The sequence below is a fragment of the Doryrhamphus excisus genome, linkage group LG13 (assembly GCF_037039965.1).
Source record: "Doryrhamphus excisus strain RoL-2023G ecotype Guam linkage group LG13, RoL_Dexc_Guam_v1.1, whole genome shotgun sequence".
Lineage (NCBI taxonomy): Eukaryota > Metazoa > Chordata > Actinopteri > Syngnathiformes > Syngnathidae > Doryrhamphus > Doryrhamphus excisus.
In genome coordinates, this window is record NC_136369.1 from 17,419,983 (window position 1) to 17,435,798 (window position 15,816).

General features: G+C 39.7%; 1 protein-coding gene and 1 long non-coding RNA gene across 11 annotated transcripts in view; one reads left to right on the forward strand and one right to left on the reverse strand.

Annotated features, from left to right (window-relative positions):
• celf6 (CUGBP Elav-like family member 6) overlaps positions 1 to 15,816 on the forward strand; it is a 196,122-nt gene that overhangs the window by 113,102 nt on the left and 67,204 nt on the right. For all 10 annotated transcript variants that reach the window (XR_013629670.1, XR_013629671.1, XM_078795696.1 and 7 more), the window contains exon 3: positions 15,194 to 15,242. Coding sequence is in view for 8 of the 10 variants with exons in the window: in XM_078795696.1 (XP_078651822.1) it covers positions 15,194 to 15,242 (49 nt within the window). In the remaining 2 variants the exon portion in view is untranslated. The remainder of the gene's footprint in view (positions 1 to 15,193; positions 15,243 to 15,816) is intronic.
• The window catches only part of LOC131139402 (uncharacterized), a 76,706-nt gene that overhangs the window by 16,781 nt on the left and 44,109 nt on the right, over positions 1 to 15,816 (reverse strand). The window lies entirely within an intron of this gene.

Genomic DNA, 15,816 nt, shown 5'->3' on the forward strand with positions numbered 1-15,816 from the left:
GTTACACACACACACACACTCTCACACACAAAGTGATGTATAGCTCATTTGCGGCGTGATATGTTCTACACACGCTCGCTATACATCACCCGTGATGTTGCGCGAGCAGGTCCATTTGATCCTCTCCGGCAGATGGATCCAATGGCCCGTATTGGCCTGTGACAGAAAGCAATCCAACGGCAGCCTCATTGATGATGATGATGATGAGTTCTGTTCCATTGCGCCCAGATCCAGTCCAATTTCAAAAGCAAATTTGGCCATTTGTCTTCGCAAATAATTGTGGCACTTTATCAATTGCTCCCTGCTCTTTTATCTATCATTTCGATTGATGTGATCATTTTCCAAAACAGCCGTCTGCGCTGAGGCTGTCTTGAGACACATTGGTACTGCAGTGTGTGTGTGTTTAAAGTGTACTTACATGGTACTGTGATGCTTACCGATTATCCAATACTTTATAATATGTCTAACTACAGGAAATAATCTATCATGTCCTAATACAGACAGTACTTTTAAACTGTTTACAGTGTACTACTTGCAGACTATGTTACCAAAAGCGATGGTTCTCGACTGGTTTTGCAGCAGGAGCCATAATCATCACTCAATGACAAGCGGTGACCCAAATTGAGGACATTTTTAAACTCAAACTTCTCAAATATCCTCTATTTAAACAAAGGAGGGGCTGCACGGTGGTCGAGTGGTTTGTGCGTAGACCTCACAGCTAGGAGACCAGGGTTCAATACCACCCTCTGTCATTTCTGTGTGGAGTTTGCATGTTCTCCCCGCGCATGTGTGGGTTTTCCAAAAACATGCTAGGTTAATTGGCGACTCCAAATTGTCCATAGGTATGAATGTGAGTGTGAATGGTTGTTTGTCTATATGTGCCCTGTGATTGGCTGGCCACCAGCGGTTGAAATGAATGAAAATACCAAATAAAAATCACGTTTTTGTTATCATGAAAATTATTTCAGAGACAAGGGGACCCGAGTTCAATTCCACCCTCTGTCATCTCTGTGTGGAGTTTGCATGTTCTCCCCGCGCACGCGTGGGTTTTCTCCGGGTACTCCGGTTTCCTCCCACATTCCAAAAACATGCCAAATACACGACTCCAAATTGTCCATAGGTATGAATGTGAGTGTGAATGGTTGTTTGTCTATATGTGCCCTGTGATTGGCTGGCGACAAGTCCAGGGTGTACCCCGCCTCTCGCCCCGAAGACGGCTGGGATAGGCTCCAGCACCCCTCGCGACCCTCATGAATCCTCACGAGCGGTTGAAATGAATGAAAATACCAAATATTTTTTCTTATCATGAAAATTATTTCAGAGACTATGGGACCCGAGTTTGATTCCACCCTTGGCCATCTCTGTGTGGAGTTTGCATGATCTTGTGGGTTTTTTACCGGGTACTCCGGTTTCCTCCCACATTCCAAAAACATGCTAGGTTAAATAGCGACTTCAAATTGTGCATAGGTATGAATGTGAGTGTGAATGGTTGTTTGTCTATATGTGCCCTGTGATTGGCTGGCCACCAGTCCAGGGTGTACCCCGCCTCTTGCCCCGAAGAAAGCTGGGATAGGCTCCAGCACTACTGCAACCCTCGTGAGGATAAGCGGTAGAAAATGAATGAATAAATGAATGATTTGGTTGAGCTGGTTTCATAATTATACCTCTTCAGTGTTAAGTTGGTGTGTGATGAGTTTAGTGTTCTTTGTAAGAACACTAACGCATTCCAAAAACATGCTAGGTTAATTAGCGACTGTGAGTGTGAATGGTTGTTTGTCTATATGTGCCCTGTGATTGGCTGGCCACCAGTCCAGGGTGTACCTCGCCTCTCGCCTGAAGACAGCTGGGATAGGCTCCAGCACCCGCCGTGACCCTCGTGAGGATAAGCCATAAAAAATGAATGAATTATCGAATCTTCCCTAAGTGGAATTGATCAGCTGTTGAACTTTTGCTCTCACCATCAATCATCTTAATTAGCCTTTTTTTCTGGGTTATCAACATTTTTTCCACACCAAAAAATTATAATTTGGAAGCTATAGTTTGAGAAGTGTAACATATTCGCCGCATGTAGTGTGTGTTCATTTTTAGAAGAATGGATGTGTTTACTTTGTAGGTATGGCGAAATGGAAGCGTGATGGAATCGGTCAGCTGTGACATACGGTATACGCGAGGGTCATAGGCAGACAGGAAGCATACATCTGACGGATGCATGATATGTCATTGCTTTACATTTATTCTCCCCGTACTCTTTAAACCACTTTGCTCGTTTCGCAAACCCGCCTCGGAAATATTTGCACGGTGGCCTTGTGGAGGGATTGATGCTCCCCGGGTTATTGTTATGGCTTTCTGTTTATGTGCAAGGCCTGTGTCTGTTAACCCTCTGCGATGTGCACGTATTGAAAAGGGGTGTATGTTTATCATATTTATCTTCTTTTGATTCGTTTTTACGTGCACACCTCAGCCATCAGGGCGCCCTTTCTGCTGCATCAGTGATGTTCTTGATGGTTTTTCTGTTGTGCTGTTCCTTCACTCCCAACATCTTGAGTGCTTGACTTAGACTCTTGTTTTTCATCGGAAAAAAAGCTATGTTTCTACATTTTTCTGTTATTTAGTAATCAGCAGTAGAATATAAGTAAGTTTCAGGAAAACTTGAGTTCCCAACTACAACACAATATTTTGTGAGAAGATACATTTCAAGCATGACTTACTAATCTTTCTTTTAGTAGGTTCCATGATTATGTAATCATATAATACATTATTACAGGGGTCTCAAACACACGGCCCGCAGGCCAAATGTGGCCCGCAGGACACTAGTTTGAGGCCCCCGCTTTGATATGAAAGTTTAATGTTAGTTTGATACGGATGCTGTATGGTATCATGTACCCAGAAAAAATTATTACGTTTGATTAATGTTCATGTTAAAGGTTAAAGAACTGTTAATAGTTATCCTCCCTATCCGTGTGGAAGTGGTAAGTTTTTGGCTATTTAAGTTTAAAGGAAATAACTTGAAGGCTACCGTTTAGGTCGCTAGCTCTCTAGTTTAGCGAGTTAGCATGTGTCTCAAGACCCTGCAGTTGCGCAATATGTTGTAAATAAAACGAGTATAAATGTGATTATAGTCGTGTTTTGTCATGTCTACAGGGCTCTAATAATGCTTTGTTCATTTTAATCGGAAAAAAATAATTTGTCTACCCACCAACTATATGTGGTTTCTTAAGTTTTTATTATTTGCCGTTTTATTATTATTATTATTATTATTATTATTATTATTATTATTATTATTATTATTATTATTATTATTATTATTATTATTATTACATTTATTTATTACTGATTGATTGATTTTCTTTATTCTTGATTTGTTTATTTATTTTTCATCTTATTTTGTGTAGAAAAATAAAAAGTAAGATATTTGAGAACAGTGGAATGTTTTATCAGAGCTTTTCTTGTAGAAAATCGGAACCAAAGCAAAGTTTATTAATTTTTCTATTTTTAATAAATGGGTTTTTTTGGGTTTTTTTTGGAAAACCTGATGCGGCCCAGTCCCACTCAAATTGAGTTTGAGACCCCTGTATTATTATGTGTGCCTTGAAAGATCAGTCAAAATTCTTAAAAATGGTTGCTACTGAAGGGGTTGTTTTTTGGAAAATGACTGTGATGGAATGAGTAATATTTAACTCAAGAGTCAAATATCTAATACTAGTATTATAGTGTGTAGTATTTCTTAACTGGTACTTGGTGGAAGAAGTTTGAGAACCACTATTCTTACTACTTTGGCTGTCTCGCAGGGTAATGAAAACGTATTTCTAGGTGAAATAATATAGAGATACAACACCATCTGTGCATTTGGTCCCACCCCTATTATGCAAACTAATTTACTTCTCATCCCACTACAGTATGCTAATGCTAAACAGAAGCCAGAACTTGCTGCAAAGTTGAACTTTTTTTCCATTGTTCCTAATCCCCAAGTCTCTCGTAACCATGATTTCTTTCTCTAATCCCTCATCTTTAATCTTACTTCCTCATGTTCTCTCACTCTCTCTCTTTACCCCAACGCTTACTTTACGAATATGTCCCGCACACACACACACACATACGCACAAAACACTGGTGCTCGGCCCTGGCGAGGCGTTCCTGTGAGAGCAAGTGAGAGGAAGATGGGGAAAGGGAGAACGAAGAGTCGCCTCACAGGAGCAGACCTCATAAAACTCTCTGTCACTTTGACTAATTTGTTAGTCTTATCTCACTGTGTCGAATCGTCTCCACCTCCCCCCTATATCAATGTGAAGAGGGAGGGAGGGAGGCAAAAATGGGGCAGTAAATGTAATATAGTGTGCTGGCCATTGGGTGCAGAGGATCTCCACAGCAATCCATCTACGGCCGAAGAAAAGAAAAGAGGCTTTATGGAGCAGAGGATAACATGATGGCTCAATTTCTCATTCGCTTCCCCATCCCAACTCAAGCCCGGCACCAAAATTAAGCTAAAATAGGAGCTTTATGAGCGCACGCTGGCCCCCGAATGGATGGATGGATGGATGGCGGACAGTCGTAGACAGAGAGATACATAAAACGTCAAAGCGCAGTAGGCAATTATGGGGAATAAGAGAGGAGATTAGGAAGACAAAACAAAACAAATAAGGAATATCAGCTTCCTGGATGTGACATTTGCAGGAACAGCGTGGGGTTATTTGACCTTAAGATGGGAACTTCAAAGTCATGTGGCTTGGATGGGATGGACATGTCTGTTATTGCCATTATACACCCTAGGATCAAATCTACCTGTAATACTGGTGTACCAGATCCATCACTTCCTGTACCACATTACGTGACTGAATATCCTTTCATCAGCCAAGTTTGGTGACACGCTGAAACCGTATTTTCTGGACTATGAGTCGCACAACGCCAAAAATGCATAATTAGATAGAAATTTTTTTTTGCGGGTAATTTATTTTACAAACGACTTGACTTTTACAAACTATCATGACTGCTTCAAGACTCTTCATCAACTGCTTGTATTGTTTCTTGAATTGGCTCATCGTTGTGCATTGTTTGAGTTCCTTACTCAATCCATTCCATAGTTTGATTCCACATACTGAAATGCTATGGCTTTTTTTATGTAGTCCTAGCATATAAGTGTTTTAAATTCAGTTATTGGATGACATTTTAGTCAATTGGTTATTTTTTTGGAGATTAACTACCGTATTTTTTGGACTATAAGTCGCACTTTTTTCATTGGTTGGCTGTTCCTGCGACTTACACTCCAGAGCGAATTATAAATGTAAAAAAGTGTGTATGAAAATGAAATGAAAATACGGTATATCAGCAAGTTTAAGTACCATATTTTTAGTCCAGAAAATATCAGCAACCGTATTTTCTGGACTATAAGTCGCTCCAAAGTATAAGTCGCACAAGGCCAAAAATGCATAATTAAGTAGAAAAAACATACATAAGTCGCACTGGAGTATAAGTCACATTTTTTGCGGGTAATTTATTTTACAAACGACTTGACTTTTACAAACTATCATGACTGCTTCAAGACTCTTCATCAACTGCTTGTATTGTTTCTTGAATTGGCTCATCGTTGTGCATTGTTTGATTTCCTTACTCAATGCATTCCATAGTTTGATTCCACATACTGAAATGCTATGGCTTTTTTTTTATGTAGTCCTAGCATATAAGTGTTTTAAATTTAGTTATTGGATGACATTTTAGTCAATTGGTTATTTTTTTTGGAGATTAATTTAGATTTTTCGGACTATAAGTCACACTTTTTTTCATAGGTTGGCTGTTCCTGCGACTTATACTCCAGAGCGAATTATAAATGAAAAAAAGTGTGTATGAAAATGAAATGAAAATACGGTATATCAGCAAGTTTAAGTACCATATTTTTAGTCCAGAAAATACGGTATATCAGCAACCGTATTTTCTGGAGTATAAGTCGCACAAGGCCAAGAATGCATGATTAGGTAGAAAAAACATACATAAGTCGCACTGGAGTGTAAGTCACATTTTTTGCGGGTAATTTAATTTACAAACTACTTGACTTTTCCGAACTATCATGACTGCTTCAAGACTCTTCATCAACTGCTTGTATTGTTTCTTGAATTGGCTCATCGTTGTGCATTGTTTGAGTTCCTTACTCAATCCATTCCATAGTTTGATTCCACATACTGAAATGCTATGGCTTTTTTTAAACGTAGTCCTCGCAGTGGACTAAATTTGAAGTGTTTAAAATTTAGTTCTTGGATGACATTTTAGGCAATTGGTTATTTTTAGCCTTATGCATTATTTTAGCTGTTTGGAGATTAACTGCCGTATTTTTCGGACTATAAGTCACACTTTTTTTCATTGGTTGGCTGTTCCTGCGACTTATACTCCAGAGCGACTTATAAATGAAAAAAGTGTATATGAAAATGAAATGAAAATACGTGAAATCACCAAGTTTATGTACCATATTTTTAGTCCAGAAAATACGGTATATGAGCAACCATATTTTCTGGACTATAAGTATAAGTCGCACAAGGCCAAAAATGCATAATTCGGTAGAAAAAATCATACATAAGTCGCACTGGAGTATAAGTCACATTTTTTTTCGGGCAATTTATTTTATAAACTACTTGACCAAAACAGACATTCCGTCCTCTTGGAAGGCAAGTTCTACCAATAAAAGAATAGAGAACAGGCTGAATAGGTGTAAGATATGCTAACACAATGGTTATTCAGCTACACAAAAAATAAACATAAACAGAAAAGGTGTCCAGTGTTTATGGAACATAAACAGTTTTATCATTTATAAGTCGCTCTGGAGTATAAGTCACAGGAACAGCCAACCTATGAAAAAAAGTTCGACTTATAGTCCGGAAAATATGCAAATTAGGGAAACTCACTTCATTAACTTTGACAATAATACATAAGGAGAATATGGCTCATGTTCTGTACTCCTGTTTCAATGTCAGAGCCATAAATGAAGCAGATTAATGCTACTTGAAGGAGTAGTGCTATCGGGAAAAGATTTGCTTGGAACTGATCTGATGTTGTGTTGTTCCTTCTTCAGATAGCAAAGTCGTTGAAACTGTTGTGGTTCCTTCCACTCCATTTTGCCTCAACTACTTCAAAACACAATCAATTAATCAGAATCAACGTAATTCAAGAACCTTAGAGACACCTTGCAGCTGCACCTCTCCAGATTACTGGTGTATGTGAGTGACAGGAAGAAAAGCTCAGACTGGTTTGGAGACAAGTCGTTTGGCAGTGTGTTGGTTTGCATGTATAGTATGAATTTCTAGACCCCGGATATAAGACGATATGGCGTATTTTTAGAGTCACAGTATTTGGGTCGTTATGGTAGTTAGCTATAAAGCTATATTTACAAATAAACATGTATGTATTTCCTCCCCAAAGAGCTTTACACAGGAGCTAAGAATAGGCCACATTTCGACATCACCCACCCTAAGCTGTCAGCCCCCGTTTCCTTCTCATTCTTACTTCACACTGAGCCTCGTCCGTGCGTTTTTCCGAATCACTCGGATTCTAAACCCTCCAACAAAACTCGGCCGACTAAAAACCCTCCTCTGACTTTCCGGCCTCACAGGGAGGCTCGCGGTGAACACGCGCTCCAATTTGAGCGAGAGCGACGTTCCCGCTGTGCTGGCCCTGTTTCTTCTTCCACACCGAAATGAGGGGCAGGGCGTCCTGATGTGTGACTGATGGGTGATGGAAGCTGTAATTTGGGCCGGGACAGTACAACCTCCTCTAGATCTGGGAGCTCGCCTGCCAGGAAGATACTCCCTAAGGGAGATAATTGTATTTTAAACCAGTCCAGTGAAAAAAAAATAAAAAAAATACCTGAATAGATCTTTCACAGGGAAATGTGGATAAAGAATTCTTACTATTTCCATTTTTATCTAATTATAATCAAGAGGCATGGAGTCAAAAAATTTGGAATTTCCTAATCTTGGCATCTTCCTGATCCATTCCCGCCGTGTTGGACATGTTTAAATGTGATGTTCTTTAATATAAACTCATTCATTCATTTTCAACCGCTTTTCCTCACGAGGGTCGCGGGGGGTTCTGGAGCCTATCCCAGCTGTCTTCAGGTGAGAGGCGGGGTACACCCTGGACTGGTCGCCAGCCAATCACAGGGCACATATAGACAAACAACCATTCACACTCACATTCATACCTATGGACAATTTGGAGTCGCCAATTAGCATTAGCATGTTTTTGGAATAAGGGAGGAAACCGGAGTACCCGGAGAAAACCCGCGCATGCACGGGGAGAACATGCAAACTGCACACAGAGATGGCCGAGGGTGGAATTGAACCCTGGTCTCCTAGCTGTGAGGTCTGCGCGCTAACCACTAGACCGCCGTGCCGCCCTTCAATATAAACTAATATAAACAAAACCATTATGATTAAAGTAAGTAACATTTAAGTTATTATTATTATTATTTTTCCAGGAACCCCTTGTTCATTCATTCATTCATTTTCTACCGCTTTTCCTCACGAGGGTCGTGGGGGGTGCTGGAGCCTATCCCAGCTGTCTTTGGGGCGAGAGGCGGGGTACACCCTGGACTGGTCGCCAGCCAATCACAGGGCACATATAGACAAACAACCATTCACAATCACATTCATACCTATGGACAATTTGGAGTCGCCAATTAGCATTAGCATGTTTTTGGAATAAGGGAGGAAACCGGAGTACCCGGAGAAAACCCGCGCATGCACGGGGAGAACATGCAAACTCCACACAGAGATGGCCGAGGGTGGAATTGAACCCTGGTCTCCTAGCTGTGAGGTCTGCGCGCTAACCACTAGACCGCCGTGCAGCCCTAAGAACAGGTTTTAAACGGTATGGCGAAGAAAGACAACATAAGAAGCCAACAACTTACCACTTCCACACTTCGACACGCCCTTCAATATAAACTAATATAAACAAAACCATTATGATTATATAAAGTAAAATTTAAGTTATTATTTATTATTATTATTATTTTTCCAGGAACCAGGAGCCCCTTGTTGTTATAGTAAAAAAAAAACAACAACATTTGTCTTTGTTTACTTTATGAACATCAATGTTTAACAAAGCGTGGTCAAGTGTGGTCGCGGGCCACGTCTGACCTTGTCTCGCTTCTTCGCTGCTACGCTATTATCAATCACACACACACAAACACTAGCCGAAGACATACTCAAAGGTGTACGCACTCCAAATGTAAGCGACCTCCTCTCTTCCACGCTATTGCCTTCCCAACCCTGCGTGTCTTAAGCCCACTTTTATTCATCATAAAATAATGAAAAATATAGATTCTCCGTCGGAGAGTGGAAGAAAGACAAAAAGTGAATGTATAGACATAAAGCAAATAGAGCATGAAGGAGGGAAAAGGAGGGGAAATGTGGACGGGGGGGTGAAATAATAAAAAAAAAAAATATGAAGAAAAAGTGAGTGGAAAGACGAGGAACAGTCCACTGGTGTAGCCACAGAGCTCCGCTCCGAGTTCCCCGGCATGAGCTGCCTATTTGTCAGCATTGATCAAGCCATTAAGAGGCTGTGGAGGGAACCATATTGGTTTTGGAGGCCAAAGGGGCGCACAGAGAGACAAATATAAAGCAAGACGGGGTGCTGGGGCGAAGAGGGGAAACATATTCTACCCCCTCGCAGCCAGATGTCTGCCGGGTCGTCTTGGTCCCGGTTGTCTATGCAGTTAATTTCACAAGGACCGACGTCTCTGAGGCTGGATTTACACCACAGGTCCTATTTAGAGCCTATATCTGTTTTTATGACTAACATAACATGTATTTTAAAGTGACCTAGATCCGAGGTAAAGTGACCCAGGTAGTCTGTCATAGTTTATTTGTCAATGCACCTGTACAATGACCGAGGGTGGAATTGAACTCGGGTCTCTTAGCTGCGCGCTAACCACTCAACCGCCATGCAGCCCTAGCCTCCGATGTATGTATTCTAAATTTAAGAACAGGTTTTAAACGGTATGTGGAAGAAAGAAAACATAAGAAGCCAACAACTTACCACTTCCACACGGAATGCGAGGAGATTTTTTTTTTCACTCTATCATGTCCGACATGTCATGGCTGACTACATGCAGTATGAAAGTAATGTCATGTGATGCAATGTTTTGTGTTGACGCCTAGTGGCCAGGATACTACTTATTATTTACCTTTCAATATTTTTTTCGCTGACCACGAAATATCATTTATGCATAAGTCTGTCATGCGCTAACCACTAGACCGCCGTGCCGCCCTAGAGATAAACTTTCATTCATTCTTTCATTTTCTACCGCTTATCCTCACAAGGGTTGCAGGTGTGCTGGAGCCTATCCCAGTTGTCTTTGGGTGAGAGGCGGGGTACACCCTGGACTGGTGGCCAGCCAATCACAGGGCACATATAGACAAACAACCATTCACACTCACATTCATACCTATGGACAATTTGGAGTCGCTAATTAACCTAGCATGTTTTTTGGAATGTGGGAGGAAACCGGAGTACCCGGAGAAAACCCACGCATGCACGGGGAGAACATGCAAACAGAGATGGCCGAGGGTGGAATTGAACTCGGGTCTCTTAGCTGCGTGCTAACCACTACACCGCCGTGCAGCCCTAGCCTCCGATGTATGTATTCTAAATTTAAGAACAGGTTTTAAACAGTATAGGGGAAGAAAGACAACATAAGAAGCCAACAATTTACCACTTCCACACGGAATGTGAGATTTTTTTTTTTCACTCTATCATGTCCGACATGTCATGGCTGACTACATGCAGTATGCTTCGCGTTGACATCCGATTACACTAGAGCAGAATTGTCAGATATCCAATTAGTGAAAAGATGCCCGAGACATCTTTACGCCGCCATTTCTTGAATCCAAACAGTTTTACACGTAATGTAAATCCAACCTAAGAGCATTTATTATTGTAGCTTTTGGATGCTGCAATGCTAACATTTATTAGCTAGCGTTTCCTGATACAGAGTTTAACTTTGTGTGTGCGCGAGGGTGGGCGGCGAGGTTGCTTTGGCCCAAAGGGGGAAGGCAGGCTGCCTCTTCGCTCAGGCCTCTGATGAATTCATATAATTAACTCAGCCTTGATCTGTTGGCTAATCCTGCACTCCGTAATAAGGGATTAATATGTCACCTAAGCCACCTGCTGTTATTGAGCCCGGAGACTTTTTGTGCTAGCGTTGATGCAGGGAGGGAGGGTGGACTTCTATTCCTGTGTAAAGTTGTTTTCTACTAACAAAATGAAGCGACTTCGCTGCTGCCATAAGCAAATGCACGCTAACCAATGACTCAATAGTTGGCCCAGAAGTTGCAGCAGACTTGCTCTGGAAAAAAAAAAAAAAAAAAAAGTCCTGGTCAGAGTCACTGAAAAGGGACAAGAAAGTAGGACATGCTGGAAGGTGTGGGAGTTTAGAGAATCTTTTTCTTCCTCACTCTTGCTATGACCTCTTTGGACCTATTGAAGGGGAAAAAAAAAAAAAACGAAAAAAAAACGAAAAAAAGAAAGAAGTGCCAATTGGTTGGCAGACTGCCCGGCCAAGCTTGCCTCGTCTGCCTGCCGGGCACCTCCACTCTGTTGCCTAGCAACCCCCAAGTGTACTTTTGGGGTGTCTAATGACTCTTGTTGCTGCGGTGGGCTCAGGGCCACTAATGAAGCCTCAATTGTTGCCGTTTAAAAAGCGCCAGAAGCTGACTGATCACCAAACGGAGATGTTGGGACTTGAGGCTCTCCTTAACCTCTTAGGCGAGACAAATTGTGACACGGGCATATTTAAAGCAAGTACACACACACACACACACACACACATTACTTACAATGTTACAACTGACCTATATTATGCCTGATGCATGGCTGTTGCATACAACGTGACCTTTATGCAAGACTCACAGGGAAATAGAGAGATTCAAACAGAAATAGTTTGTTCTGACCTCTGAACTTTGATGTAACTAAAACACCTGGACCATTGAAATGCCAAGCAGCTCTCTGTGGGGATGGTGCATTGTGGGATATTCAGATTATAGTCAGTATAGTTACTCCAGACCCCCATTCACTGTGCAATATCTGATTAGCTGCGTGCTAACCACTCGCCCGCCATGCAGCCCGAGCCTCCAATGTATGTATTTTAAATTCAAGAACATATTTGAAACGGCATGGGGAAGAAAGACAACGTAAGAAGCCAACAACGTACCACTTCCACACGACATGTGAAGAGATTTTTTTTTCACTCTATCATGTCCATGGCTGACTATATGCAGTATGAAAGTAATGTCATGTGATGTCATGTTTTGTGCTAACGCCTAGTGGCCAGAATACTACTTTTACTATATAATAATAATAATAATCATAATAATCATAATAATAATAGTCATTATTATTATTATTATTATTATTATTATTATTATTATTATTATTATTATATAATATGTTAATAATAATGATAATAATAGTAATAATAATAATAATTATTATTATGATTATTATATACTAATAATAAAAATTTTAATTATTATTATTATTAATTTAAGTAAATACGTTAATTATAAGTATATAATAATAATAATAGTAATAATAATAGTAATAATAATTATTATTATTATATAATAATAAAAGTAGTAATTATTATTATTATTATTATTTACTTTTATAATAATAATAATAATAATAATAATAATAATTACTACTTTTATTATTATATAATAATAATAATTATTATTACTATTATTATTATTATTTACTTTTATAATAATAATAATAATAATAATAATAATAATAATAATAATAATAATAATAATAATAATAATAATAATAATAATAATAATAATAATAATAATTACTACTTTTATTATTATATAATAATAATAAATAATAATAAATAATAATAATAACAACAATAATATTAGTAATAATAATAATAGTATTAATAATAATTATTATTATGATTGTTGTATTTTATAATAATAATAGTAATAGTAATAATAATAATAATAATTATTATTATTATTATTATAAAAGTAAATAATAATAATAATAATTATAATAATAATAATAATAATTATTATTATTATTATTATTATAAAAGTAAATAATAATAATGATAATAATAATAATAATAATAATAATTATTATTATTATATTATTATTACTATTACTATTATTATTATAAAATACAACAATAATAATAATTATTATTATTACTATTATTATTATTTTTATTATTATTATTGCTATTATTATTATTATTATTTATTTTTTTTGCCAACCACGAAATAGTAATAATTTCTGTAGCAATAAAGTCTGTCATATGCAATGGGAAGAACAATATAGCTGCTGTTATTTGCAGGTGTTCACAAAGCTTCTTCACGCCCTGAACAATGTGACGTGTGCATCAGCGTTATTTCAGTGTCACAGCACATTCATGGGGGGCGTCACCATGTTATCGTCTATACATGTCCACCAGACAAGTCGCTATATTTAGCTGCGGTCCAGGCTCATGTCACAACTGCTGTCAAAGCGCTACACCGCCTGAGGGGGGCCAAACAACACCCACTGTTCTGCCCATTGCTGAGTGATCCAAGTGGGCAGCGCCATGCGCCGGTCACATGCTGGACCTGTCCGCTTGGCCTAGTTAGGACAGACGGGTCCGGGTACTGACAAATGCAACTGAATATGACACACATGGCCCGGATAAGCGAGGGAGCTTATTGAAGTGCTTTTTTTTTGTGTCTCAAGATGAAACACAAGACATCGAAGCGAAAGAAGCAGCAAAGGGAGTTTTAAAAGCGTGTTGTTGATGTTTGCACGGCCACATTTTGCTTTTACCCCCTCATGAAATGGATCTTAAAATGATGTTTATTGATTCTCTGTATCCAATCCGAGTGGGGGGTGGCAGGGAGCAGGTGCAGGATGCGGCTTAGCTGACCACAGCGGTGCCATATTTGTTTCAGAGATGCTTAACATCATGTCAACACAGCCGAAAAGGAGTAGAAAGAAGCAGAGGTTATTCTATTCTACCCCTAAGTGCATCATGTATGCAGCAAAAAAATGTATAATGAATAAAAAAAAATAATTAGTAAATACATATAGCACTATTGGTCCAATATTTGTCTGTTTCAATACCCTGGACTGGTGGCCAGCCAATCACAGGGCACATATAGACAAACAACCATTCACACTCACATTCATACCTATGGACAATTTGGAGTCGCTAATTAACCTAGCATGTTTTTGGAATGTGGGACAGAGATGGCCGAGGGCGGGATTGAACTCGTGTCTCCTAGGCTGTGAGGTCTTAGCGCTAACCACTCATCCACCGTGCAGTCTTAGCTTTTTATAACACGCTCAATTCTCATTCTGAAGGTCCAGGGTTTAAGCTGTGCTGTGCTCAGGTGGGTTCCAATAAATTCTTAAAAATTAAAAAAAATTGGGCCTAAATACAAAATTCTGATGCTGGAGCCTATTCCAGCTGTCTTCAGGTGAGAGGCGGGGTACACCTTGGACTGGTCGCCAGCCAATCACAGGGCACATATAGACAAACAACCATTCACACTCACATTCATACCTATGGACAATTTGGATTAACCTATTATTACGGCCAGGTGATGACCTGTGAGGCGTTTTTCTGTCCTTGTTAGACCCAGTTTGTGCTGCTCTCTGATTGGAGTAGTTAACAGCATGATAAGAGATTTTTTTTTAGATGGGTTTTCTAATAATCTATAATCTATAAACTTCTAGTAAATACATATAGCACTATTGGTCCAATATTTGTCTGTTTCTTGCTGGTGATATGCAAGGAATGGAAAAAAAGGATTGGTGACGGGGGTCAGGGATGAGCAGGATATAGCTGGTGACTGGGAGTCTGGAGCCAGGAGGGGGGGACAGGAAGAATGAGGGCCGGCCAGAAAGGACCTCCGCCTGAAGGTCTGGGAGTGGCTCTGATGTAATGGCATTAATCTCTAAGTGCCATCTGACACCCAGTGTGACTCCGTCATTGAAAAGTGCTAATTCTGCTCAACTGTGGGCAATCTCTAGAGGCAGCCTTGTGGATTAATTAAACCCACTGGCTTGGAGTTTTTTTGTGTTTAGCTAACAAAGCACTCATGACACACCAGAAACACCATAACATGATAAATTAAAGATGCCCCCATTGTTCCTACGCTAACCCTTCTCTTCCTTCTTTTCCCTACAGATGAATCGGCCTATCCAGGTGAAGCCAGCAGACAGCGAAGGACGGGGAGGTAAATAACCTTAAAGACACAAATACACACAGTACAAACACGTTCCTTAATATTCTCCTCTCACTTGAGACGCACTGGGAGTTTAGCGGCGCAGGCACTAATATAGGTCACTTGCTTCTATTGACTTCCCATCTGTGCCAGTAAAAAGGGGGCTGGCACGGTTCACAGTCATCGTGAGCGGGTCAAAGACAAGATAGAGAGAAACATGGTGGGGGAAAAAAAAAACGTTGTGGCATCTCCAAACCTTGAACCTCATACTTGAGGCTTCAGGAAACACATTTTTACTCAGTGTCGGGGTCGGGAACCCGCATCTCCCGAGCCACATGTGGATATTCGGAGGTAGCCGAGTGCGTGCAGTGAGTCTCAATGCATGGGAGATTGCAATTCTGACAGTTTTTTAAGCTGTATTGCGGCTCCAGTTTTGATGGTAAAGGTTGCCGACCCCCTGAATTAGTGGTACATCAAACCAAGTAAAATATGCATAGTTTTTCAAATTATGTGATGTTTTTTTTTAAGTCATTACTCATGCCAACAGGATTCGTTACACCATGCACAATGCTTCATCTTGAATTAC